This window comes from Nestor notabilis, unplaced genomic scaffold (genome assembly GCF_000696875.1).
Source record: "Nestor notabilis isolate BGI_N333 unplaced genomic scaffold, ASM69687v1 scaffold7012, whole genome shotgun sequence".
Taxonomy (NCBI): Eukaryota; Metazoa; Chordata; class Aves; order Psittaciformes; family Psittacidae; genus Nestor; species Nestor notabilis.
This window is the reverse complement of record NW_009917919.1, coordinates 26792-54772: the sequence shown is the minus strand read 5'-3', so window position 1 is coordinate 54772 and position 27981 is coordinate 26792. Positions and strand designations below refer to the sequence as shown.

Below are 27981 nucleotides of genomic sequence, written 5' to 3'. Positions count from 1 at the left end.
AATGGTAATGGACAACACATTTCCTACCTGCTTTCCTGTCTGCGGTATTCTTGCTGCTGTTCTATTCTAACCATCGGCTTCACCATTCCTCGTTCGGCTGTGCTGGATGCTGATGATGTCCTGTCACCATCAAGCCTGCTGGTACTCTAATTCAAAACAGCAGGACAGGTGCTTAGCATGCAAACATTGGATTAGCGAGTATTTGTGCTTGGCAGTATATTAAAATGAAGTGTCAATTTGAGGCTTGAAAAGAGATGAGAAAACAAAAGAAAAGAGTACAGCACAGAATCCAGCAGCTCAGCAGGTGTTTTTACCACGACGAAGAATTGAAGAGTACGCTTGAAATTCAAAAGACGACAGTGGCCAGTGAGGAGGAGCTATTTGTTAATGCACTGCAAGACCATATAATGAAAACTTAAAACTTCTTTATTTAAAAGTTGTGTGGTTATCAATACAAAGGAAGAATGAATTGTTAATGAAAACTTTAGCTAAGAGACAAAGTTAAATATATTTGACACATTTAAAACTGGCTATGCTCCCCTACTCTGCCTCTGCAATAGTTTCCAAGCACTTACATTACAGATCCATGCCACCATTTATCCTGCACTTAAGGAAAGACTGAGCTGCTAGATAGTACATAATTTTCCAGGACAAGAAGTGGCAAGTCAAACGATGCCATTTTTAATGTACAATTTCATGACTTGTTTTCTTTCAGTGTCACAAGCTCCTTACTAGGAAGCTTTTAATTTATCATTTCCAATTACATCAAACCCTATCAGGAAGGGAAAAAACATGCTGCTTTAAGCAGCAAAATGCATAACAATTATTTTTCAGTGTAACAGTTGAAAACAAAACATCAGTAAAACAAAAAGTGTTGCCACATTTCCTAAGAAATTTCTAGGACTAAGTAATTTGCTTTGACACAAGAAAACTTGCCAAAAAAAAGCATTTCAAAGCAAGAGGTTGAACAAAGCTATTGTTACCCCTTTTCCAAACAGAGAAAGCAAACCCTTAAGAGCAACTGCTAGAAAACAAGTGCTTCAACCAGCAGTTTAACAAGATGTAATGTACATTCTCAAAGAAAAAAAAAATAAAGAGTTTCTCAAGCTGTCCAAAGTCCGCTAAAAGTATTTTTCTAATGGGTCTGAAATGAATATGAGCTATGCTATACAATAATGTCACAAACTCCACCTCTCAGCAATTCTGAAGCAGTTCAAGTTTGCTATGTTTCTTGGGATTTTTTCCTGCCAAAATGTCACTGAATTAATTCCTATCTAAGGTAAAGAGTGCATCCAAGGCGAGAGAAAGCATTGTCACAAACAAAGCTACAAGAAAAGAGAAAAACCGAATCTCAAGTCTGTGGCAAGAAAAAAAGACTAACATATTCAAAAGCTATCGAAGTATAATTAATACCTACACTGCCATTCTAATATCACTAAATTTCTTTACAAGTACTTCAATTTGATAATAGTAGTAATAAAACATAAAAGGAAATAACTTTCTGGGAGGACTACTATATTTCATACTGCTCTCTCATTTCATCTGAGGCATGTGCTCACAGCACCAAGAAAGGCATTAACCAGGGTGTCATTTTACTCTGCTTTTAGAAAATGTAACCCTGGCACAGAATTTATTAACAGAAAGACACTGCAGAACGAAAGCAAGAAAAGATTATCACCTCATAAAGCATTTAAAATTCTGACTGCAGAAACAGTTTATTTAGTCAGTGTGTACACAGGAACTGTACTGAAGTCAGAAGTCACATCCATTAAATTTTAAAAGCCTGGTTAAGTTAAAATTGAATGCCCTTTCAAATATTATATAAAACATTTATTTACCCTATTGCAGATGATAAGTCATATGCTACGCACAGGAAATAGTGATGTACGATATCTATCATTTCTAACATGAATGTCTACCTGCATGTAATCTGCCTTCAAAAGGTCAGTTGGGGAGAAACTATTCCAGGCTGGAGAAATTACCCTTTCTAAAAAAAACGTTAGAATTATTGGCACGGAACACATGCCAAAGGCAAAACCAGAACAGTTTCGTGGGGAGGGAAGACAACTCACATGATACCGAAGCCCACCCAGAGCAGGAAATGGCTGATGAACCAGCTGCACTTCAAATACTACCGATGTTTTAATTATGACCTTACACATGATCTTTCATTATTTATTGCTAATTTAGTCAGAATACAATACCTTGCTTGCTGGTAATGCTGTTCCACTGTGAACATCTCCCTCCAGATCAAATGTAGTTTCCTGAACAGCTCTAAAAGCAAGATAACATTTCAAGTACTTCTTAGAAACTACATTGTTAAACATTTACCAAATAAGGAAGAGTAGCTAAAATCAGTAAATTAAAATTCAAGAGGTATGCCATGAGTCCAGTTAACATTCACTTTTTAAAACACTGTATCAACTCTTTACATAAAAATACCTACAAATATTTATACAGATAATTTTCCTTGGGAAAAGAGATTCTTAACATCTTTTTTCACCATTAAATGAGAAAATAGAAATACACATAAACATAAATTACATAAAGATAAAACAACATAAAAATATCTTCAACATATTGTATTCACTGTAGTAAACTTGCAACAATTTTTTGCTCTTCAGGAGCAAACGTGCAACATTCTTGATAATGTAAATAATTCATAAACCATAGCAATACATCTTATTATCTGCTTATTCTGAAGAGTTAAAATATTTGATTTTTCTAACTGCCATAACCCTTTGCCAGTGATTTTGCTGTCCAGGTGTAAAGCTCTGCAGTAGTACCGTGCTTTGCAGTTGACTATGTAAACTTGTGAGATCTGCAAACTAGACGTACAGTGAACTCAAGATTTAAGGAGAACGATTACATGACAGCTAAATGGCTGGAGGCCTTCCTGCAGACAGGTCCTACAACAAGCACACAGTATACTTCCACATTAAATAAAGTTGGGAAAAATAATGGTTGAAGCACACACCTATACTAACTCTGCAGATCAGCTAGCTAGAAGAGCCTCTTTTCCTAGGTACCTTTCCCTCATTCATCTCCAAGCTAATTTGTTTCTTTCTCAACCATAGTATACTACAGTAGTAGCCTCATTTGGACCCAGAGGGAATGGAAGATACTTTTTTCCATGCTACAGAGTCTGATTTTAAGATTGTTTCTCTTAAGTATTTCTATCCCAAAACAAACAGAAAACCAAGAACCAGGCTCTCTGAAAACAGTCAGCAACTTCTTTACTTTTCCGGGAGGTTGGATGAACTTTGAAATACATTAAAATAAGGTGTCCCACTGTTTTTAACACAGAAGTGAGCATCAGGAAAACGTGTCTGAATACTTCACAATAAGACACTTGCTAATCCTAAGAAAAATCACAAGGTGGAGCTCAAGTATTAAAATAGTTATATATTTAACACTTAAAAGCAGCTACTCAGAACTTTTGAAGTCATACTCTAGTCACAGGGCATTTATAATGCTCTCATTCTCTCTTTTTTCCAGGGCTCCCAGTTTACTTACCCAGTTTTGTGTCTGGGACCTTTGACCATAAGACTTGCATCAATAGGTCTTTTAGAAATCATATGGTCCTGAGTGGGATCCACAAACTTAAATACATGAGATGACCCAAACTGAACCTTCATTCCACTCTGCAGCATAGTGGTTTCTGAAATACGCTGACCTTCCACATAGGTTTCGGCATCAATGCTTCTTGGGGTTACAGTGACAACTCCATCCATATTAGTGAGGTCACAGTGATGAGGCTGAATTCCTGGACCAAATAACTGGGAATAGAATTAATTAACACAGAATAAGTTATACAGCCACAGAAATTAAAACAAAAAGATTAAGCAGTTTACCATTTTTACAGACTAATAACTTCACTTGCTTATGAAATTAACACAGGTGAGTGATACTAAAATCAGTTGAGTTTCACTTTAATTTTCCTTGCAACAGAGATAATAAAACACTTAACTAAAACATGCAGCAGAAATCCCTTAATGAAAGGGTTTTCCCTTTTTTGGTCATATGCTGTTCAGAACTGTCTTCTTCCACTTGCTGTTTTGATGTGGAATCTCACAATGCAAGTATTTGCAAGTCAGCGACCTGCACTGACGTGGACCCAGGGTGCTGTAAGAGACTCTCTGGCATGAACTTCATGCAGCTATGCTTGTTTTATACATTTATAAAATCCAACCTCATTCAAAGGGGTTGGAAGCCATTAAGCAGTTACAGTAACACTGATATGTACCATTGGATCCAGTATCCAGTCAAAGAAAAGAAAACCCCATTTTATATAATGAAACCCTTACTTTCCTCTTAGAGCAAGAGAGAGGAAATAAAGTCAGTTATGACCATTAACATGAAATTGCAGCAGTATTTTACCTTTCTAGCTTTGAAGGGTATTTACAGAATATTTTATTTCACTGGTTTCTACAATTACACATAACTGGCCAAAGACTAGATAAGTTCTATCATCTGAGTCTGCTTTTTCCCATACCTGAATGGAATTTTCATCAAATTTTTCAGTTCCAACTTCAGTTACACTTAACTGTAGACGATAGAGCTTTGGCTTATCTCTGGAGTCAGAACCATCTGTACAGCAAGTGAAAAATATTAATTTGCAAGTTAAAATTCAAATACACAATATTTCTATATTATTGCAATTTAGTTCAGAATAACAATGTTCACCAAAATTAACTGAGTGACATTCTTTCAAGATTTGTTAGGAACTTAGTTGTATTTCCATCCACCACCAAAAAAAACGTATTAAACACAAGAGCACTCAGTACTCTAAATATTTTGCAGGTACAAGGACAGCCTTTTATTACATCTCAGTATTTGACTCTATAGACATACATCTACTATCACTGTACAATAAAAAAGTAATGCTAATAAGGGTATCTTCAGCAATTTAGATAGTGTATGGTTTTTAATACTTAACAATGCTCATCGGAAATAATATGGCTGCATCTTCAATGTCACCAAATGCAAACATGTAATGTGCTGCAGCATACATTTGGCGGCTTACCCCCATATTCTCTGAATTGTTATTATGTCTCCCCACAATTTACACATGAAAACCTAGAGTAGCTCCTTCACTTACTTATTTCTGAATCCAGAAGCCAGACATTTCCTCCTCCTACCCACATCCCAGTTTGTTAAAACTGGCACCCAAAAAATACAAGATTCAGTTTGGAGGCAGGGACTTTTATTCGACAGGGAAAAATACTGGAATTTCAGAAGTCAGTGACATAAAAGTCAGGGTAGTTATCTAGGGCTTTTGTTCTTAATTTCTTACAGCATTTTCTCCTAAGCCCTTTATATACAGATTAGAGCGCAGTCTTTACGGCCCAGTGATTTCACCCCACACTAAACGTACTTCTCCCCACCCCATACTATTTAATTTTTGACATTTAAAATAAAAAAAAAAAAAAAAAGAAAAAAGAAAAAAAGACAGTCCTACATATTTCTGAAGTATTCTGTAAAATACATGGTAAAATTCTTATTTAAGAGAACTTGTGGATCTCATTCCTGAGTTCAATGTTTACCTCACACCACCATATATTCTCAGTATAGACGCCTGACATGCTTTCACACAAGAAAGGTATTTTAGTAACACAGTGTTTCTGCTGAGGCAAATTAATACTATTTTGTTTCTCTGGAGTGTCCAAAATAACAAGTAAACACTTTAAACCATAGCACTAGATACAAACACTTTTTTTTTTTTTTTTTCTTTTGAGGAAAATTAGAAAAATTCAAGCTGGAAGTTATTTGGAGCACACACGTAATCATCCACCAGTAAAAGTCCATTTCTGCAGTAAAAGGGATCTTAATCTTGAAGAGAATTACTACAAATTCTAAAAAGGATGAAAAGCCTTTTTTTTCCTAGGGGAGGGAGGGATGCAGGAGAGAAGGAAGGTTGCATTATACTACAGTGCAAAGTCGTGTATTTCCTGTTTTTCAACAGCTGGAAGCTCGCCTAAATGTTGTTTGGAACGCATTCCTTGTAACTTACTATAGCAGGATACAGGTTCTGCCATATCTATGACAAAGTCCCCGGCTCCCCACACCATGACAGTCCAAGAAGGCTGTTCTAAGCTAAGGATGCAACACAAATAGATCCTGTGTCTGAGTTTATGCAGTTACAAGTCAACATTCACACTTCAAACAGCAGTGTTATTAAAAAAAACCCAAACAATCAAACAAAAAAACCCCAACCAGTATCAGCCACTCAAGTGCTGTCCTATCTCACTTCAGTCTACCCAGTCTATTTCTACTACTATTAGATTCATCTCTATATATTGGTTCATTTACATGCCTTGGAGGACAGAGACAATTGCCGATTACCACATTTGCAGCCACAAGCCACTGAAGTGTCTCCTCTACCATACTGAGCAGAATTTGATCTTCAGTCCATACACCCGCATACAACCAGTAACATCAGCAGTTGTGAAGAAGCAGAACGAGACAAACTTCCAGTAACAAACTTACTGAACTTGAGCAATTGCTCAGGGCATGAAACTGAAATCTGTCAGGTTCTTCTGCAAGAATATAAACAGCCAATGTTTTGCAGGACACTTCTACAGATGTTATTTCTAAGCACAAGTATGCCAAAATGCATTGTTCCAAAGAGACGGACTGGACTCTATAGAGTATTAAGACTTCTTTTACACACTCTGAGATAAAGATTTAAGAAACTGTAATTATATTTTTTTTCCCTCCTAGAGATGCAACCAAATTTGTAGCTTTCTACTCAGTGGTCAGGTGTTCCTGCAGAGCTGATCTATGCTTATCAGTTCAGCACGTTCAACAGAACTTTTCTGCTCTCTGGAATAATGATGTTAATGAAATGGAAGTCTGAATTCACCAAAGAGTTGAGCACTGGAGTTCTTTAAACCCCAGTATTGTACTCGACAGCTATGAAAGGGTGAGCAACATCAACAGATGTATCTAGTATTGTTACAGTAGTCCAGAAAATAAAATTAGAAAACAGATGTTAAAAAAAAAAAAAAAAAAAAAAAGTAAAAGGTATATTGGTAGACATTTCATGATGGTTTTGTGTTCTTGTTTATTTGGCCACGCCAGGGCACATCTGCACATTACTCGAACTCCAAGAAGAATCAAAAGTTCATAATGTTTTGTAGATTAGATTATCAATTTCAAATGATACAGATAAAACTGAACAAAACTCTACTGCCTAAATCTCTTTGACACACACCATAAACGTTACACAACACCACAAACCAGGCAGTAAAAATACCAGAGGATGCTATGAAACACAACAGAGCAGAAAGTGAGGTCACTTGACCAGTGGTCCAAACACTATTTCGCATAAAAATCATCATTGATTTCATCCACTGAATCAACATGGTAAAGCGCCGCAAAGCACAGTTAAGTTCCATACTATTTACCCAATTCACTTTAGAACTATGAATTCAGCAAGTAGATGGATCAAAGAATATTTTCCTTTGTACCACAACACTGCCTGTAAACCACCCTATGACATTTAGTTGTTAACCTTTAGCTGGAAGGTTGAACTTTTTGGATGGTAGCACATTCATCATCTATCTGATATTTGTTCACAGATTGAATAATTAAATGGCAGCTGACAAGACAGGTAACTACTTCACAGAAGCAGTCCCTTGAAAAATAGTAAGATAAGCAAGATAGCCTTTCATTTCTCAAAAAGAATCAAAAGATTTACAGTCAGTGATGTTTTTAGTGACTAATGAGAGAACAGTATTAAATATAGCGTTACCTTCATAAGCGTGATAGTTGTAGTAGGCAAAGTGATTCCTTCTCCCTGGGGTTAGAAACACATGCAGAGGACCCAGGTGAAGGCAGCACCAGCAGGACAGATACCATGCAGAACATGCGGAAGAGGGCAGGAAAAGAAAAGACAGGAAAGGGTGAAACTGTAGCCAGACAACACTTATTCAATTTATAAGGAAGAAGTGTATTAAACTCTTTCAACTTTAGAAACTGCACAGAATATAAAGACATCAGTTCTACAAAGCTACTGAATGAAACAATCCCTATTGTTTAGAAAAGCGCCACCAAGCTGTTAGGAGAAAAACATGAACCCCGGGCACCATGGCAAAGGCTTAGTACACAGTGTTGTCACCTGTGGCATTTCAGACTGTTTTTCCTCTCCCATTTAATGGATGTCTTGCTCCACTGCCCAAGCACAACATTTTAATGCTAAAGCGACTAGGCTTCATGAAGAGTTTAGAGCACAAGAAAAGGAATCAAAAGTACTATTAAAAAATCCCAAAGTATCGGTATGCAAATCAAACCTCAGCATACAAAACACAATATAAAACACATTTAATAATATATTCCGCATACTAATTTCATATGGCTAAAAAACAAAAAACAAAAAAAAAAAACCAAAACCAAAACCAAAAACCCACACAAAAAAAAACCCCCAAACAAACAAAGACAAACAAGGAAAAAAAATACAACCAAAACCAAACTAAAACACACCACATGACTTGACTTGGGATTTTAGCCTTTTTTTTTTTTTTTTTTTTCAGCAGTTCTGAACAAAGTTTTCAGCACTAACTTCCAGCCTTGCTTCCCAAACGGTGAACAACCAGACTTCAAATTGTAAATCACTTCTTTGGATACCTGAGTGTACCAAAGTTACACTTCACAGGAAAAAGAGCTGCAAATAACTAAATCACCACAACCAAGAGTCCACATCCAAAACTTTAATTTCTATCGTCTTCATGTTTCAGAGTAGAAGTTGCATGTGTTTTATCAGACTTTCTTGGTCTTCCAATCAAAGTTTTAACTTTGAAAATCTAAATGCCTATGTAATAATGTATTTTAGATTATTAGATAACCAGAATTCTTACCTGGGCTTAATTCTACCAAGTATGGTAGTTTTTCAGGAGGAAGGCAAGAGCCATAGCCAGACCCGTCAACTCTTTCCTTCCCCTTTAATGGCTTTCCATCAGTTGTTTTCTTGGATTTCTTTGGGATATAATCAGGAGGCCGCCTTTTCAACTGAAAGACTAGTATTCCTAAAACACAGTATTATACATCTTTTGAATCTCACTATCAGTGAACAAGCACGCATCAAATATCTACTAATTTTAAGTGTTCCACAGGATTAATTTCAGTTTACTGAGTTCCTGACACTTCTTTATGTAGTTATTTTTAAGTTAAAACTATTTAAAAGATTAATAGCATACTCCTCCACAGTAGATAATTTAAAAAACTTTAGGATAAAACGTGAAACTCTTCTACTGATTAAAGAGGTAGTACTATAAACAGTGCTGAATTAAATAGTAAATAACTCTAAAAACACCTAGTATTAAAAGTGCCTGAAAACAAAACACTTTAAACTCATGTTCCAATTTCTTATTTTACAGGGGTTCAGCACCTTTGGCTTTTAACACCCAAGGCACCAAAATCTCTTAAAGCTTTTTTAGACTTACCTTTATCACTAGGCCACTCCCTGAATATCTGCAGTGGACACTCATCATCATCAAGAATAGTTTCTTTAGCACCTTTATCATCAGAGTGCTGAGCACCAGGAGGCAGCGTGACCTAGAAAAGAACCATTATCGGGTTTTAGAGCTGTTAGCAGACAATTAGAACAGAGGACTGAGGGATATAACTTCTGATTTTTTCTTGTTTGTTTATAACAAAAGATAAAGCAAAAGGATTCAGTTACTTGAAACACGTTTTGCCTTCCAAGACTTTTTCCAACTCTCTCTTGCCTCTTGGTACAGTTAAATCACACTTCCCAGAACACCAGATACATTTAAAACGCAAAGGAAAGCGAGTTACATGTAAGGCAGTAAAGCCGTCTAAAGAACCAAAACTAAGTATACTTTGGGAACAGAAGCACAGACTGCACATACCTTTTACAGCTATATCCTGACAAGTCAGAGGGAGAAACCTTGATTCATGAATTCTGACTCTAAAGGAGACACAACTTGTAATCTTATGCACATTTGCATTACTGCTGTCCACAGAGATCAAGCATAAAAAACGATGATAGATGGTATTACAATGCATGAGTATCTTCTAAGTTAAAGATATATCTTTCAAAGCTGAGTATAATAATAAAATATATTTTATTTATACCTAATTTGTGATCCCAACAATGTTACTTAAATTCACAGACAGCTCTATTTTAAACAAACTACTCAAAATTATTCCCATCTCTGAACTATGACCCAGGTCACACCTTCTGGAGTGATGCAGCTGTTAGCTACTGCACTCTACTATGCTGCAGCCCTCCAGAGACTTTCCACTCTTATTTACCACCTCTTTTCCACACCCATAACCAAGTTCTCACAGATCCACCTCAAACATCCTTTAATCTTCTTCCAAGCAGGAAACAAGTACATTTAAGATCTAAAGTATGTAATCGAGTCATTTGCCTTTCCCTAAAACATTTTCTATGCAAAACCTGGCTAAACATAGGACTAATTAAATTATCTTTAATTAGATTTTCAAATAGACAAGACATTATAAAACAAGGAAAACATTAAAATGTATAAACCGAAGGGAAACAGAAACACATCTACACTCAAATCTTATCTTGCCAAACCACTCTTTTCTATTTCGTGTCTCCAATTTTAAAATCAATTACACATACAGGATAATTTTGATTAGCTAATTAAAGTAACACTTTTTCAAGCTTTATTCAAAAAGCAACGATTTTTAAATTCCAAAGCCCTAGTGACAGAAGGCAGCCAGTTGCAACACAAGAACTACATGCTACAGTATGCATACCAGGGCTGACCAATACTGGGGAACACACCAATAAAAACCAAAATGCAGTGAAGTTAAAGGACAGCTGAGATACATACAGATGCTACTACTTGACCCTGATACTACTTCTGCCTTGGAACTTGGATGAGCATCTGTACCTGGCTTAATGGCAGCAATGGTTAACTAGACAAGTCAGAGAAGAGGGATCAAAAAAAGCACTAATCCCCTTGTCCTCCCAGTCTGTTACATTCCTCCCTGTCTCTCAGGAAGCATGAGCTGGTAACTCAGGCATATCTCACTTTAAAAAGTGTGTGACCTAACCTGTGGAAAGACACAAAACACCACATCTGAGCTCACGTAGGCCAGGAGGCTTCTAGTTGTGAAGAAGTAATTTCCAAAAGCAGCTCTGTTATAGGTAAATACTGCCTCAGTTTCACCCACAAAGCTGAATTTCCTACATTTTAGAATAACAGTAAAAGTTGGGAACAATTTTATATTTTGATTGGGTTTTGGCTTATAGGTAATTGCTTTCATTTTGAGAAACTGAAGATACAGTTAAATATCCTTTCATGAATTTAAATCCATACAGACTGCTGAGGTGAGGCACACAAGTTTTACTGACATCTGAAACAACATCGGAAATGGAGACTGGTAAATCTGGCTTAAGATCACAAGTCTTGGAAGAGACTTGAAGTCTCTTCAGTCTACCAACTGAAACAAATGCATAACAGATGATTAGGAAGAATATACTCTGCTTCCTCACAATTGCACTAATTACCATATACAAATTATTACAAAGTCATTCCAATCTTTATTCAGCTAAGAACGCAGTGAAACATGCAGGAAATTACAAGCTAAGAAATTTAAATGAGGTCTATAGCAACTGAGGACTTAACTTTCAAGGCATTTGCTGGGATAAACAATTAAGAGAAGACAATACTCAAATACTTAACCTTCCTGTGGTCAGTATTAACTACAGACCAAGTTATCAGATCTACCCTTAGCAAAAGTTTCACCAAAAAAAAATGAACCCATGCTATAATAGGTCTTCAGTAAGCTCTTCTGTCATTTTAACTTTTTGGGTTTTTTTATTATTTTTTTTTTAAATAAACCCCTCTCATTTATTTTATGTTTTAATAGATCTATTTATTCAAATGAATGAAGCCTCAATATTCCTTACAAGTTGGGAATACAGGCTCTGCACATGCCCTTGAAATGTTGCCTGTAATCATGCTTGTAATGTTTATTTCTTAAGCAAACACACCCAAAACTAATCACCATGAACTGCATGGTTTTGCTTGACATTACAAAAAGTTATTTATGCCTTATTCTCAATGAAAAATACAAGCATGCTAAACCAAGAATCCAATCAAAATTCTACTTTTTTAAGAGTTAACTAGTTTGCTGTGTGCCTCAAGTCTGATGCCCTAAGTGAATACGCACAGGTTGCTTGGAAGACTGTCTGATTAATTTGACATCTTCAGATATGTGCACTGAACCCAATATTATTCAGGCAAACTCAAGCCAGGCAAACTGAAACAAACAAAACATACTAGAACAAACCTGTATTTACTTGATTACATAGAAAAGCACTTCACAACTGGGCGTAAGGGTACAGGCCAGTACACTGCAAACCATGGTATGAAAGCAAGAAACTAACAGGAAACTGCCATTTACAATAATGGTTGTCAATGGTAAATGTTAAGAAAAATTCTTACAGCGTTCATGTTTCAACTGAAACTTCAGAAGTGAGTGAACTTTATTACAGGAATGTATACAACCCTATAAAGGTCTTGTCATGTAACTATCTATCTTAATAGTTAAGTAAATGCCAACTGTTTAAGTCTTCTTTAAAACATTTCACCTTCCACCTAAAGAGAACAATTTAAATATCCCAAACAGTAGGAAACTGAATTTATATGCTTCATTGTACACTGTTTTAAACCCAATAAATAAGAAAATAATTGGAACATGTGCAAGACAAATCTGTCTTCAGTGGAACATTTAAAGTGTCAGAAGAATGCAGGCAAAAAAGCCCCACCAGGGGTAAAGGACACCTATGAGACTTCAGTGTAAAGGAGAACCAATGGCCACGACACCTATTTAGCACTGTATTTGTGAGTTTCCAAAAAGGAAAAACAGTGATGAAAGACATAAAGCTAAAGCTAGGATACTGTAATGTTTCAAGTAAGGAAAGCAACTCCATAAAATATTTGATAAAAAGTGGATTTTAAAAGTTAAAAATACTCAACTTTATTAATAAAGGAAGGATTATCATACTGAAACCCCAAGCACTGTACCAGTAGAGGCAAGAGAAAGGCCAAAAAGATTTCAGCCAACTGCAATGACTTATGGTGAGCAAAACAGTAAGGTCTTCTACACTTAAAGGTACAAAACAGATCTGCTATTGGCCCGTGAAGATCACCCACGTATTTCAAATGTAAACATAAGCATACAACTTATGTCAGTATAGAAACTTACTGTATCAAGACGATGTTACTCAGAAAAGACAAAGTATTTTCCAGAAGTGCTTTCCAGAAAACTAATTTAAATCAATTTGCTTCACAGCAAAGATTTTGCTAATCTTTCCCAAGATCAAAGCAACATTGTTCAGACTATTTTCTACATTAAACATCCTCACACAAAATTAGAGTACATGGGGAGGGAGGTTAAGAGAGAACACCACCAGAACCACAGTGACTTGCAATAGCTTCCCCGGTAAGTGTGCAATCAGTTCAATAAATTCCATAAAATCTAAATATTTCACAATTCATCATAATACCCTCTAACTAAATGGAGACAAAGCTATCTTCCAAATTCAGTCACAACGTCTTTGCTGTAGCTCAGAATTCTCTCAAACCAGCAAAAAGAGAAGCGTGTCAAGTCAGCTGACTATTTGATAAGATCAATGCCTGAGAATTGTTAATTTCATTTATAGAACCCTCATATGAAGATAACTGTCATAATTAAAACTATACATAGAAAATACTTCGCAGCCAAGACTGAGAAACAGTTTTAATATGCTGTGTCATTAAAAAAAAAAAAACTCACCTATTACTTAGAAAATTATTCCCCTCTATAATAAAAACCTATGTAACATTTTTCTGAAGTTAAGTAAAATTAACTTCCATAGGTGGGACGCCAATTCGTAATAAAGACAAGGATAGGAAGTCCAGAACTTCATTAAAAGTATGTCTACAACTAAGACAAAACTATTGAAACAATAAAAACTAAGAACAGTTCACTGTTACAAAACTATGAAAGCACTACCACTGTACATTTTCCTTAGTACCAATAGAATACTAGAGCAACATCTCAATTCCCAGCTGTCTCTACCACTAGATGCTGTAAGCACAGAAAAAGTAGACACTAAAGTTACTCAAACATATCATAAAACACAAATTGGAAAGCAACTTTAAGACCAAAGATATGTTCACATCCTTTAGAGCAGCTAGAACATGTGGGGACTAGCACATAATATAAGCTTCTTCACTGTTTTTCCAGTGGCATTTCAAGCACTGGAAAAGGGGCAGAGGAAGAGAGCACAGTATCATGAGAGACAAACATTTTTCCCTTTTCTTTTGTCATTTTAAGGAGCAATAAATCCAATTTTACTAGACAAGAAATAACCAGAAATGTAATCAAAGACTGGACTCAATGATCAAATGTTTTCAAGTCTCACCATTCTCCTTCAGAAGATGATATGCACAGAAGTTTGTAAACTTCAGTCAGTACTGCCCATTGGACTGTCTGAATAAAGTCATACCTCTAATAAAAGAGCAATCCTATACAATTCCTTTAGAACGTCTAAAATAATTAAATTATGAAAATAGGTGTAAGTTTCACTTAAATGTTTCTTCTTTTCTCATGTGTAATGAGGGTAAACTACCACTGAAAGGCATAAGGCAACAGCATGTAACATATACCTTTTATAATGGAGTTTGCCTCAGCACTTTTGCCTCTGAGCAGACACTTCTAGTTCAGGGAAATAGTTCTGTGCACAAACAGCAAAATTTAGGTATCTGCAGGATTAACTATTAGTTTATACATCTGTGAACCATAAGCACGCTTAGTGGTATAAAACCACAGAGTCAAGTTCAGAAATACATTACTTTCATTCTTAATGTTTATCTATGTAGCAAGCAATAATTTAGTAATATTGGAAGATTTAGGTTTTAAAAACAAAACCTCTGACAAATCACTTCAGAATTACTGAGGCTGTAAGATTTAATCATCTTTTTTATTAAATAAAAAATAAAACACAAAACAAAAACGAGAAATCAAGTATGAAGCACAAGAAGATTGTGACTTAGTAACTTCACTTACACGAGCAATGCAATAATCCTTTGGATTTTCCTTCTCCAGACCGTATTTTTCCAGTGCTTCAACAACTGCAAAGTCTGCAGTGTCCGTAGTGGACAGCAGGATTGTCTTATACGGTATATTTGGTTTTAAACTGTCCGCATAAATTCTCAATGTCCCTCCTTGGAAACAAAATTTAATTAATAATGCTACCAAATAATAAAAAGACAGAAATATAATAAATGGCTGAACAGAAGAACAAACCCCTTCAGAAATCTTTCAGTCAATCCGCTAATACAAGAAAAGCTACGTAACATCCCTGAAATAACGTCTCCGCCGCTGGCAAAGATCTCCAGTCATGCTTTCCTAATTTCTCTAAGCAAGTCTTTTCCCTAGTCCTTTACCATTCTTTATGTTACCTGAAGTTAAAATGAAGCAGTGACAACGACTGGACAAAGAACTGACCTTTCCCAACCTGACAGCAAGTTTGTGATGGCTTTCAAGAACCTCCCCCCTCTTTAGAAAGCCCATTTAAGATCTCCCTCATGCAATGTTTTCTACACCTATAACCCCTTCTTCACTACTCTTCCACAGACAGAATGTATCATTTGAAGTTTTACCAGTACTAGTATTTTTTGCTTATTTAACACTGATGTTTACAGAACCACTGTTGTTATATCCCCACCCCCAAAAATGTTAAATACTTGATCATCTATATTCACAAGATCTACCAAAACGCTCTGTGCAGACCTGAACAATCACTCCTTGCCATCCTGCATTTGTGCTACTGATTGCATTTTTACATTCAGGTCATTCAGCTTGTTCTTAGTAAAATGAATGACATTTATTTCACAAGACTTCCTCAGTTCACCAGTTTACTAAGCCTAATTCTGTCCTTCATTCTTTCGCAGTTTAGCACTGTTATCAAGATTTCTAGCATATTCTCTTCAATCCATTTGCCCATCACTGAAAGTTTTAACTTGCACTCAGCACAGAACACACTCCTGTGGTATACTACTTCTATAAATCCTTCATTCATTTACACCACAGATGAAATTAGCCATGAAGTACAAAAAATGCTGGAGAAAGCAGAAGTGAAATTTACAGAAGCTGTTGGCCTTAAAAATACTCTTTCAGAACTTAGCCAGAAGAAATCTAAGTACCTGAGTCTGGTCTGCCATCAGAACTGCGGAATTCCTGCATTCTCTTCTCTAGTTTTTGCTGTCGCCGCCGTTTCATAACCACCTCGGGATTTGATATTGTGCGAGTGAAGCTGGTCTCAGGCATATCTTTGTAAACCTCAGCTGCAAGGCGAGAGTTCTCACTGCCAAGTTCGTTTAAATAAACAGAAAAAAATCGTTATTAACAGCTTAAAATACATACATCCTCATAATTCCATACAAGATAAAAGACAAGTAGAATTCATACACATAGGACATCGGTCATTGTAAGTTGGTTTCTACATGAACTTCAATTTTGCTAGGATTAATACTGTTCATGAACCTGCTCACCTGAAATAGACAACAACCATTTTAAGTATTGATGGTTGCTAGTTTTCACTCTTAAGGACTGTGGGGGAAAGGCCTTACAGAAACTTTACATTGTACCTCTAACTTTGTTCTGATTTACAGTACTGCAAATCACATGGAAGTAGTTGGCATGTGCTTGCAGCTCATGCTTTTTCTATTACTAATGCACATAAATGCAATCCTATTTTAATTAAAAACAAAAAATAAAATAAAAATCAAGCTAAGTAACAGCACAGAATACCAGACAGGTCATGCTGACATCTGAAGAACACTGTAAACATCTCCATGCAGAGCAGTATTACATGTACAAAATACAATCATGAACTCAAAAAAAAAAAAAAAAAAAAAAAAAAAAAAAAAAAAAAAAAAAAAAAAAAAAAAAAAAAAAAAAAAAAAAAAAAAAAAAAAAAAAAAAAAAAAAAAAAAAAAAAAAAAAAAAAAAAAAAAAAAAAAAAAAGGGGAAAAAGAAAACTAAGTGGGTGGAAAAATAGCTGAGCAGCTAAATCCTCTATTATATGCCAACCGGGCAACTGATTTCTTTCATCTCTGAGAATCTGTTACCAATTACAAAGTTTTCATCATTCACTTTCTTTCTGGATATGTTAAAAATCCACCATTAATGATTTCCTCCCCTCACCCCAATGTATTACGTATGAAACCTACAAAATCTGGTACAGAGTCTAAGCTTAAATGTAGATCTTTCTCAACTTCATAGTTCTTCTTCATAGAGTTCTTCATGCCCGACTCTTGTACTCCAGTTTTCTGTACAAGGATTAATGTATGTCCTGCCCTGTCTCAATAAGGCACAGCAGATTTGGGAGCAAGAGCTGAAGAACTTGGATGACTGGCTACCAAAACACATCTCAGAAAAACAAACTGATAATCAGGGGTAAGCCAAATGCAAACACCTACACATGCTGATTTTTCTGGCAAAAACCAGAACAATCAAACATAGGCAGAGTAGTAAACCCACTCTAGAGCAAACTCTCAAAATAAACATAGTGGGAAAAGTCCACGTCATTAAGCATGCCAATTTCTGTACAAGGACAAACAGGTGGAAAGAAGCTTATTTCATGTTTTAATAACTAACCTTGTGGCAAAACATACATATAAACCACAGAAATTACCATCACATATTTTGGTTTATCATGATATTGCACCCATATCAACTACTTATTTTTGAAAGAAACAACTTATTTGGTAGAGAGAGTGCATCCTTTAAAGAAAGATGTAGGTTACATGAACTGATCAAAGTTTAACACACTTACATATCATCCCCATGAAGAAGTCTATCATCTTTATCTGATGCTTGCCGCAATGCCTCTTTTTCACGCCTCTTCTTTTCTTTTTTTTCTTTTTTTGAGAGAGTTCGTTTGAAATTCTGGATTACTCCCTCTTTTTCTTGTTTTTCAGGGCCATTACTCTGGGCCTTCTGCAATAAATGAGTTTAAAACAACTTCCATCAATTTTAGTCCAATGAAATGTTAGTATTGGTTTTAACTTTCCAGATAAGTCTGATTAAGACAAGTATCACAACACTGCTCCATTATACAGGGATGGGGACTAATACTCTCCAGAATAAAATGGCAGAAATATTTTCTTATTCCAAAGCAGGTATGAACTGATTAAGCATCTTTCATTCAAGAAAGCAAAGAAAAAAACAGAAATGTACTTGAATAATGCCTATTTCGCCTAAAAGATTAACTGAGGCTGCAAACAAATTTCTGCCTCCCAGTAAAAATATTTCACAAAACAACACTGCACTTCATCTGTTTTCAAGACCATGTTGAAGCATCAGATAATAATAAACTACAGAAGAAAAAACATTAGAGAGGACATTTCCCCTATGGTTTATTTTTCTGAGTTGTCCTTCCAGTGTTATCTTCTCCAACTCCTGCTCCTTGCATACGCAAGATACCTGTAATCCTAGGTTCATTTGCCTTCAGAAGAGAAAATAACAAGAAGATGAGAGAAAGATGATGCAAGTGTTTTCTTCTACCAGGAAGTAAAGAACACAGAGAAGGAAGATTGGAGATTACTTAATTCAATGAATAAGAATAGCAAGCCTAGATGTAGTGCAAGACATCACTGATTTTCTCTCCCCACCTCTAACATGGATGCATCCCATAGTCAAAAACCTAGTGTAAGAATAGCTCATGTCCCAATATCCAACACACCTTTACAATTAATAAACTCTAATTCCAAGAGCCAAAGAAATTTACTGCTCAGCCCAAGACCAAAAACGTGTCTGAAGATAACTCACACTTAGCAGCACATTTTTCAAAGATATAAAGATTTCCAAAGATCTAAGTTAGATATACATAATTACATGACTCCAGGAGCTGAAGTCTCATCTAATTTCATATTTCAGTTACTAATATATAAAAACCCCAAACCATAACACTTTTATATGGCTCATGTTCTTGTGTCCCTCATTTTGCACTTGGAGGGAAAAACCAAACCAAACCAAAACACACCTCCCCAAAAGGGAACAGTCTCCCAGCAGTTTTGTTAAGAACACCATGTTACCTAGAGAGGTAACAATTTTTAGTTATTTAACTCCCTCTGGTATCCCCTTTTAAAGGCTCTGAAAAAGGTAGGATTACCTCCTAGGTGTTTGGCATCATATACTATATGAGGAAAGTCTTAATTCATGTTAGAACAAAGCAAGCTCTACATTCTCTGGGCATTACATGCTCTAGTACTAGACAGCATGGATCAAAGCATCACAAGCCATCTGAAAGATGTGTTCCTAATGTGTTCCATCCGAATGCTGTGTTGTGAAGATGCATTTTAGAATATTTCAAAAGACTAGCTCCAGATATCAAAGGGCAGCAGCAGCAGTTATTCTCAGGAATTAGGAAAGTAGGAATTACGTTTTGCTATATATGCAAGTCACACACACTTCAAAACCACTGTTACCACTAGCATACTCCATAAAGATACTCACCTTTGGAGGAAGTGCATCATTTTCATTCTTGAGAACAAATCTTCCCTCTCGATCATCTTTGTTCCAGTTTAATTGTACAACAAGAGGCTTCTCATCCACATCTAATCTTCTTTCTTCTTCAAAAAAATGAAAAGCAGTAAGTTACGTAGCACCTCAAGAGCAAAGATATTTAGAAACAAGTAAAGCTCTTAAAAAGCAGGTTTGCTAATAGTGCACATCAGCTGATGTTTCCCTCTTTAGTACAGGGACAGAAAGTCTGGGGAGGTAGAAATGTATGTTCCCTTTCCAGCAACCAGCCTATGTATGTTCCCTGTAGGTACATAAACTAAAGGTCCACATAAAGTAGTCCTGCAAATCTCCTTTGTCAGAACTAAGTCTGGGAACGTAAGATAATCACTCAGAAGAACTTACATCTACAGTTATAATGTTTCAAACTTTGTAACTTTGTGAGACTTCCAAATATTTATTTTCCTTATTTTAATTTTAACAAGCCTGATTGTGGCCCAAGAACTACTATTCTGGAAAGACCATACAAAATAAACCAGACTGCACAATGGCTTTTTTCTTTATTTCATGCATCTACTAGACAACATTTCACTTAGTGTATTATATATATGAAAAAAAAAAAATCTGAGAATGTTTTAAAAAATTAAACAAATGTTGCCATGTAGCTCCCTTCTAGAAGTAGGTGACACTACTTATACACAGAGCAAGACAATAATGTCTTCGCAGTTACATTTTATTTAATGAGAAACAGTCCTATTGAATGAGGCACCTCCCTCATAAACCACATCTTAAACATCAGGAACTTGGTCTACAAAGGAAACCATTTCATTTTGACTACTGGTACGGTGCTAACAGATTTTTAAAGAAACCTAATGCAGAATAACCACATACTATTAATTGCTTAAATTAGTGATGACACATGCACTTTTTCCTAATCCCATGTAATCCGCATCAAGTCTTCATTTGTAGACTCTGGAAAGTGACGCATATCCTAATAAATTTCCATTCACTATCTCAAATTCAATAATTTTCAGTCTTTCAAAAGCAAAATTCAAGGGAGTTAAATTATTTGTGTAAGCTTCTAAAGTACAAAAAAAGAAAGAGAGCAACACCATGCTAGTTTCTCCTATTCCTGTCTCCACCACCACACACACTACCACCTTCCAACTAGAAGCTTTCTACTACTGGTGGAAGACAAATGCTAGCAGTATCAAAAGGTTATTTAGATATCCATGTTCTTCACAGTTAACATGAAAAGTATCTGTTTAAGTAACAGAGTGTCTTCAAATAATACTATGTTGAGCTTTCCCCAATTTAGCAGTACAGGAACACCAAAGAACTGAGGATGTACTCCAAATTAACACTCCTATTATCCCATTATAAATTTAGCCTTTACCTACTAGTCCTAAAAATAGTAACTCTGTCAACAAATTAACAGGATGTCAAGCACAGCATTTAATAGAGGATAATCAAAACTCATATAAACTGCAGGCCTGATATGGGTACTTAACATTTTTAAATACCTCTCCCCATGTAACACTTAGTTGCAATATACTTAGGAACAAAAAGAAAAAAAAGACCCAAGTTATGTGGTTCAGAAGCTGGAGGTAAACATATATTTTGGCTGGAGCGGACAGGAAAGTGGTGTGGATGCAGGGAAGGCTTCATGAACAAATACTAACCTCCGCTGACATGCACTTCGTAAAGCGAGTATTTAGGGGATGACAACATTCGCATGTCTGGTCGAAACTTCTCTGCAAGAGTTTCTATCACATCTTGAGTTGTGGCTGTACTAGACACACGGATACATTTTGTTGCAAAATTTCCAGCTGCTTTGTCTTGAAAGTAAAATCTCATTACTCCATGAAACTCTAGATCCTGTAAAGAAATAAAAATACAAATCTGAGTGCTGGCTAACAGCAATAAGGTTCAGAGTTGTCTGATTATTTATTAGTTACCAATATATAATGAAAATATAAGACATTCAAATACCACGCTGATTTTCAAAATTTTGAGGACAGTAGAATTTACTAACTACGACACCATGAACTTGGTAAGAAAAAGGATATTCTCTAAAAATAAACTAGGTACTCTATATTAGTGGAAGTATTTAAAACTTGGATCTAAAATTTACAACTATTGTCAGGTTTACCTGAGGGAGAACACAACTTTTTTTTTTTAAACCCAGAAACATCTCTTGACACTAGTCTCAATGTATACTGTTACCCAGAGCAGGCCCCTGTACCCCATATTGTAAGGGCACAGGCTAAATATGCTTGAGGAATAGGAACATGTCTCAGAGAACAACTTTCTGTCACAGCAGTCCTAAGCATCATCTTTTCTCTTTTCTTTCCCCCCTTTCATGAGCTACTCTCTCTTACGTTGGCATTCTGGTCCCAGAAACAGCCTCATCTGGAACATAACAGAACACCCTGTTCTATATTTTCTGAAAGGTTAATCTTTAGTACAGCTCCCTCCACACTATGGTAAGGAAGAAAGGCTCCAGTACCACACAAGGTGAAAGGGAGGGAAGATAGGGACTGCAGCTGTAACCAGGTGGCTACACCACAGCTGCAACATCAATCTGTTCCAAATGTTGTAGATTCACATCCTCAGATATTTTCTTCAGGGACAAGAGTCCTGCCCTCCACTCCAGCCTACCAAACTGTAGGAGGATTCCAGCTGCTCATGCAACTCCATTACCAGTCTGAACAGCAACTCCAAATCCAAATTCCAGTTCCCCAGCAGTCTCCCCCGGTCAACTCCTTAGCCCTTGCATAATTCCCAGCACTGCACTCAGGGGGAATGAAGAAGATTCAAGTGCACTAGCTGACAATTACAAGTTTCAGTTTAATCATCATTGCTCCTGTTTTCACTTTCCAGAACCTTTGAAAGAGAGATATCCTCAGATATCAAGTGTGGTGGTGGATTTGAGGCTAAGCACAGCCCTTTCCAGTACTATATCTGACCCCATGAAACACATGACAACATTTCTTTGAACAGCAAAGAACCTGATATATTTATCGAAGCTACTCTATCACTCAGAAGACCTTCACAAAAAAAAAACAAAAAACAAACAAACAAAAAAAATAAACAACACAAAAACCCAAAAAAAACCCCACCTAAAAAAAAGGTGTTATAGCCTATATTATAATAAACATCTAAGTCACCTACATATACACAGAAGCACGTGCTGTTCTTCCCAGGATGCTCCCTAGCCTGCACCAATACAACATTCATATGCAAATGCAGCATGGACCTAGACTGTGGCCAATTTTGTTTTATTCTCTATTGTTATCCTAAGAATTTATAGAATTAATCTTTCTGAGCCTAATTTGGTGCTCCCACAGAACTATCTAATGTAATCTCTCCTGCAAGGAGTTACAGGTTCCACAGGTCTTACTTGACATTAACTGCCTCCTTCTCATCCACTCTGAGTGCAATTATTCAAAGTTGGGTCTCAATTCTTCAATGCTGAGTACTTCTTCAATGTTTTTTCCTTTCACAAAAGCAGTAATGAGTTCCTCTGAAGAATCATCACTTCAGTATTGTTTTACTGCTCTGACAATCTGGATGTGAAAACAACTGAATACTTGGCCACTGACTGTCCATTTCTCCCCATCCTTTTCTATGGCAGCTTCTCAACAGCTACTACTCACCTCTGAAAAGCACCCTATCCCCTTCATTTCCTGTCTTTAATCATCTATCTCAAATTATTAATGAATTATTCATTACAGGACTTACACCTCTCATGCAGAAGGCTACCAAATGACTTCTGGAAATCCTACCCACCATAGCAAATTAGAACTTCCTTACCTGTGTTCTTACTAACTCCCTCAACTGACCTCCAAAAGGTCTGAGGCACAACTTCTTTTCACAAAGCTCTGCTGATCTTACTACAATCTATTCTAATTACTATGTGCCCATGAATTCTGTACATTGCTGTAGTTTCTAATCTGTACAGACAACATCCTGAGTAAAGGTCCTTTTACTACTTGCCTCACACTGCATTTATATTCAATAACATAAAGATGCCTAGCTAAAGGACTCATTACCTATCACTTAAGAAAATTCCTTCATCCCTCACTTTCTATAGTTGTTGCACAAACACTGTCTGGTTCTACCAACTTGCTTTCATGTTGTTCAGCTGTTCTCTAAACTCTTAACAGATACTGATTTGAGAGTATTTCTCTGATAAGTTACCCATAGCAGGTTCTTGGCAGAGCACCCTTTCCAAGATTTTCAACAATGAACACATTATCTTCTGAAATTTTCTTTTATAAAGTGATCATCCTGTGGCCCTATGGCTTGTAGTAGGTTTACTACTACTAATGTGCTGAAAGGCAGTTAAGGACTTTTCAAAATTTAAAACTGAAATTCTTTCGTGCTATCTTGCACTTTTATATTCTGCTTGCCATATTCTGTATCTTTACAGCTTTCCTGATTTGGATACTACTTCAGCTTCCTAATAACTATCTTTGCCCAATATTCAGCCATGCCAGCTTCCTTTTGCACTTCCCTTGATAGCTGGCATGCTTTCGCTCTGCATCTCCAGCATGTCATCTTTAATTCTCAGCAGGTGGTAAGTACTTTACTACTAGTTGCCTCTTCTAGCTCTAACAAGCTTCCCTAGTGCAGCTATGCTGTATTTCCAATCAGGTTGGAAAAATCTTGTAGTTCTTGCAAGAAAAATGAATCTAAGCATGTTATGATCTCTAGTACAGAGAGCATTCTCCCAGGTAACATTTTGAGCCACGTCCCACACACACTTTTGGACCAGTTTATATGGTTGCCTCTTGTGTAAGTAGTCCTTAACCATAAATGCTTCGCAATACAGCCACAGCAACTTTTATAACCAATTTAAGGTTTTGATCCACTTGTTTGATGGTTGCAAAAGATGACAACACATGAGCTTCCTGCAGAAGTGTCATGAAGCACAATCATATCCCATTTATAACATTTATTTCCCTTTAGACAAGGTTTTCCCCACTACCATCTCAAGGTACTGCTGAAGCAATAATTAAGAGAGAAAAATGAACACTCTAAAAATCTCTTTAAGCTGTTGCACATTGTGCGAGTTCCCATACACAGATAAGGTTCTGGCTCATTTTATTTCTTTCTTTCTTTTACGGAGGGGAGATTATTTTACTGAAGACACATTCCACTGCCCATTAGCAATGCTTTTAATCCTATAGAGTTTTTTAATTCTCTACAACAATACAGCAGATATTCAAGAGCAAAGGAGTGCAACACAGATCCATTCAGAGAAGATCCAGAAATATTAAATTATTTAAATAAAAGTGGTTGGTGATATGGAAGTAATTTCTTCACATTTCAAAAACTTAGGAAAGCAAGAGACTACAAAAACACAATACCCCCCCCAAACCTCTAGTCTTCATTATTATCATCATCATCATTATATATCACTTGTATAAATATGTGTGTATATAGCTCCAGTTTCAGACACATCTAACTTCCTGGCCATATGCTTAGCAGACCAATAACACACACACACACACACACACAGACTGATGTCACCACTCACACTAAGACAACAAGGTAGGCACCACTCAAGTTTCAAGTTACCTCCCCTCCAACTCTGCATTAAAGCATTTATTTTTCAGAGGTACACTTCATCCTCAAACTCACTCCACTCACTCCTGTATTTTTCTGTCAAGACTGCCAAGCAGGTTCACTGCAGCTTGTATCATGGACTTGTTTCAAGAGAATAGGCTAAAGAATAAAAAACACTTGTCCTCAGCCAAATAGATACACAACTATCTGTTACTGCCCAACATACACTTTTAAGTGGAGAAATCTCTCCAAAACACTTATAAATCTTTTAAAACCATCCTTCTCTAAAGATAAGAGCTGCCATTTATAAACTACCAAAAAGAAGTTAAAATGTTTTCTGGATTCCAAAAGTGACTAATTACATAAGTGTATGTATTTAGTTCTTTTAGTTCCTCTAGGGAGCTGATATGCATCACAGGCAATTTTAGCTTTCTCATCTAATCGCATTTTTGATATTTTATGTATCTGCTGTGCAAGCCTCTTGACTCCTTATGTAGGAATGTGAGGATACAGAACTGTCTTCGGCTACACAAGCACAGTCAATGTCAACAATTTTTTAATGCTGATCACCTAGACTGCAAAATGTATTTTAAAGAGCACCTAGCAGAAGTCAGCTCTTTTTAGGTCTTTCAAATCATAAGGGCCATTTTCCTTAAATACAAAGCCTAATGGGTTTTTATCCCTATGAGAACTAGGTTTTTATAAGTATTCCCTACCCAAAAGAAGGTTCCAACTTATATAATAAAAAATTGCCAGTTAAGTACTATTTCTTGGCTTTGCAAACACAATTAGGTTGTGTCACCTCTTCATTAGGCACAAAACCCAGATGATTCTACTACTTAATTATGACTTTCTGCATAAAGTTCAAAACTAACAGGTTAAATGTTCCAGAAGTATGTCTTTGGGGGGAGGGGGAGGATAAAATAAACACACTTGAAAGCATCAAAATGGCACACTAGAAGCAACACCTTCACAACACTAAAGAATTCTAAATTCTACAAAGTCTTGTGGAAAACCTCTGATGAAACATTCTTACAAAACATCTGTGGTTTCAGTGCTATCGCCCTCCTCTGACACTCTTCCTGATGACCTCAGACCATCATCAGCTGAAAGAGTACTACAAAAGCAGGAAGCAAACAAACCTTAATACATAACAGGGTCACGCAGATCACTTAAGCCACATTTAAAACTGAAAATGTGACATACACGTTTTCAAATGAATCACCAAAGTTTTCCACAGAGCTTCAGCAGTGATTCCTGTTTCTCAAAATAGCTTGTTTGATCTTTAAAACTAGCTGCCAATTACTTACTATCAAGTAGGTATTCCTGCTTTAAAGCAGTAACCAGTAATAATCAAGATAATCACTCCTCTGAAGGTACGTTATGCAAAACAGAAAAGACATAAAAGAGGCAGAGAAGAGCGTCTCCAGCTTCCATCTCCAATTATGGAGACTGGTTACACACACATACAAAAATTGTTAACAGTAGTAGTTAATACTTTGGTTATTTGAAAATCCCCACAGAAAAACCAGCTCTCTTCCCATTGTCGCACTCTTCTTACACAAGAAAAACACAGTCAAGCAGGACTATGAAAAACAAGTGGAAAGCGATAAAAAGACTGTGCTGTAAGCACGGTTTGGAAAAAGCCTGCAACATGACAATGGGATTTGTAGCAGGCAAACCTGGACTTCCTGAAGAATCAGAGAGGCTTCTGCAAACAAAGCAGTTATATCCAGGAGCAGTAATCCATAGCCATGCTTACATATGAGAAAGGAAACCCCTCCTTTCAAGCGTCAGTGGAAGTAATGAGAGTATTATTCCAATATGTAAGGCACAGCAATGAATGAGAAGATCAAGATCACTATTCCCACAAGCCAAGCAAAGAATACTCCTAAACTTTTAAACTACTATCCCACACACATCAATCATAAAGCAGTACATACTTCAATACTTAAGCATATTACACACTATTCATTTTGTGAACTATTCAATCTCTTGAGCAGTAGGGAACATACAAGTTTCCCTTCACAAATCCTCATCTGTAACCCCTCCAAGAGCCTATCTTTGATCTCTTTTAGCTGCATTGATAACACTGTTTGTCTTGCAAGCAGCATTCTGCATGACTGCATCTAAAAAATACCAAAGCCCAGCACTAGGAATGTCACATCTTTCTTCCTGTCCCATTCAAATTCTACAGGCAAAATCTACAGAAGACTAAGTCCTAAACTAAGCTGCAATTATTATTCAGGTACACACACTTGTTGCTCAGGAGTTTTGCTAATAAAATATAAATCACAATAAAACCAATTCACAGTACAACACTTAGAATTAAAACAAATACATGGTGCTTCCAAATTAATTCAGATCACAATATTGATACAACAGGTCAGCATAACAACAGTATTATCACTGCAGGATATTCTGAAACATTCATGCAACACCTTTGTACCTGACCCTTTGTCAACCTACAGAATAAAAAAAACGGAATTGCTTCCTTTGCCTCTTCGAAAGCCATAAATATGTAACAAACCTATGCAACTCTAATGAATGAAAAACAAAATTAAAAAAAATTACAAAATTCCCACAAGATCCAAGATCTTAAAACCCCAAACATATTAAATCACTAAGGGAGTAAGCGCTGCAATTACATCAGGGTCAGGTCTCTAGCATACATTCCCTGGAGTGAATTCTCAACTTGAAAGTGAAGGATAGACAATATTTTCATACACAGACTCTACAGCCAACTATTCAAAATGAATTCTGAATAGTCTTAAAAAAAATCCTGTTAACTGTTATAACCCGTTTTCCATGTAGAGGAGAAAAGTAATGTTTTTGCTAAAGTACATTTTTTCAGACACCTTCAAAAAGTGCAGCTTCAAGATTAACAAC

General features: G+C 36.3%; 1 protein-coding gene across 2 annotated transcripts in view; it reads right to left on the bottom strand.

Annotated features, from left to right (window-relative positions):
* The window catches only part of MLLT4 (myeloid/lymphoid or mixed-lineage leukemia (trithorax homolog, Drosophila); translocated to, 4), a 77237-nt gene extending 55845 nt beyond the window's left edge, over positions 1 to 21392 (bottom strand). The window contains exons 1-12 of one of the 2 annotated variants that reach the window (XM_010009463.1): positions 21201 to 21392; positions 19513 to 19628; positions 17831 to 17994; positions 16197 to 16357; positions 15058 to 15215; positions 9444 to 9555; positions 8859 to 9026; positions 7757 to 7801; positions 4496 to 4590; positions 3517 to 3779; positions 2205 to 2274; positions 28 to 146 (exon numbers count right to left, since the gene is read on the bottom strand). In XM_010009463.1, the coding sequence (XP_010007765.1) occupies positions 28 to 146; positions 2205 to 2274; positions 3517 to 3779; positions 4496 to 4590; positions 7757 to 7801; positions 8859 to 9026; positions 9444 to 9555; positions 15058 to 15215; positions 16197 to 16357; positions 17831 to 17994; positions 19513 to 19628; positions 21201 to 21375 (1646 nt within the window). In that variant the 5' untranslated portion in view covers positions 21376 to 21392. The remainder of the gene's footprint in view (positions 1 to 27; positions 147 to 2204; positions 2275 to 3516; positions 3780 to 4495; positions 4591 to 7756; positions 7802 to 8858; positions 9027 to 9443; positions 9556 to 15057; positions 15216 to 16196; positions 16358 to 17830; positions 17995 to 19512; positions 19629 to 21200) is intronic. The other variant, XM_010009464.1, reaches the window with a different exon arrangement.
* Between the last annotated feature and the right edge of the window lie 6589 nt (positions 21393 to 27981).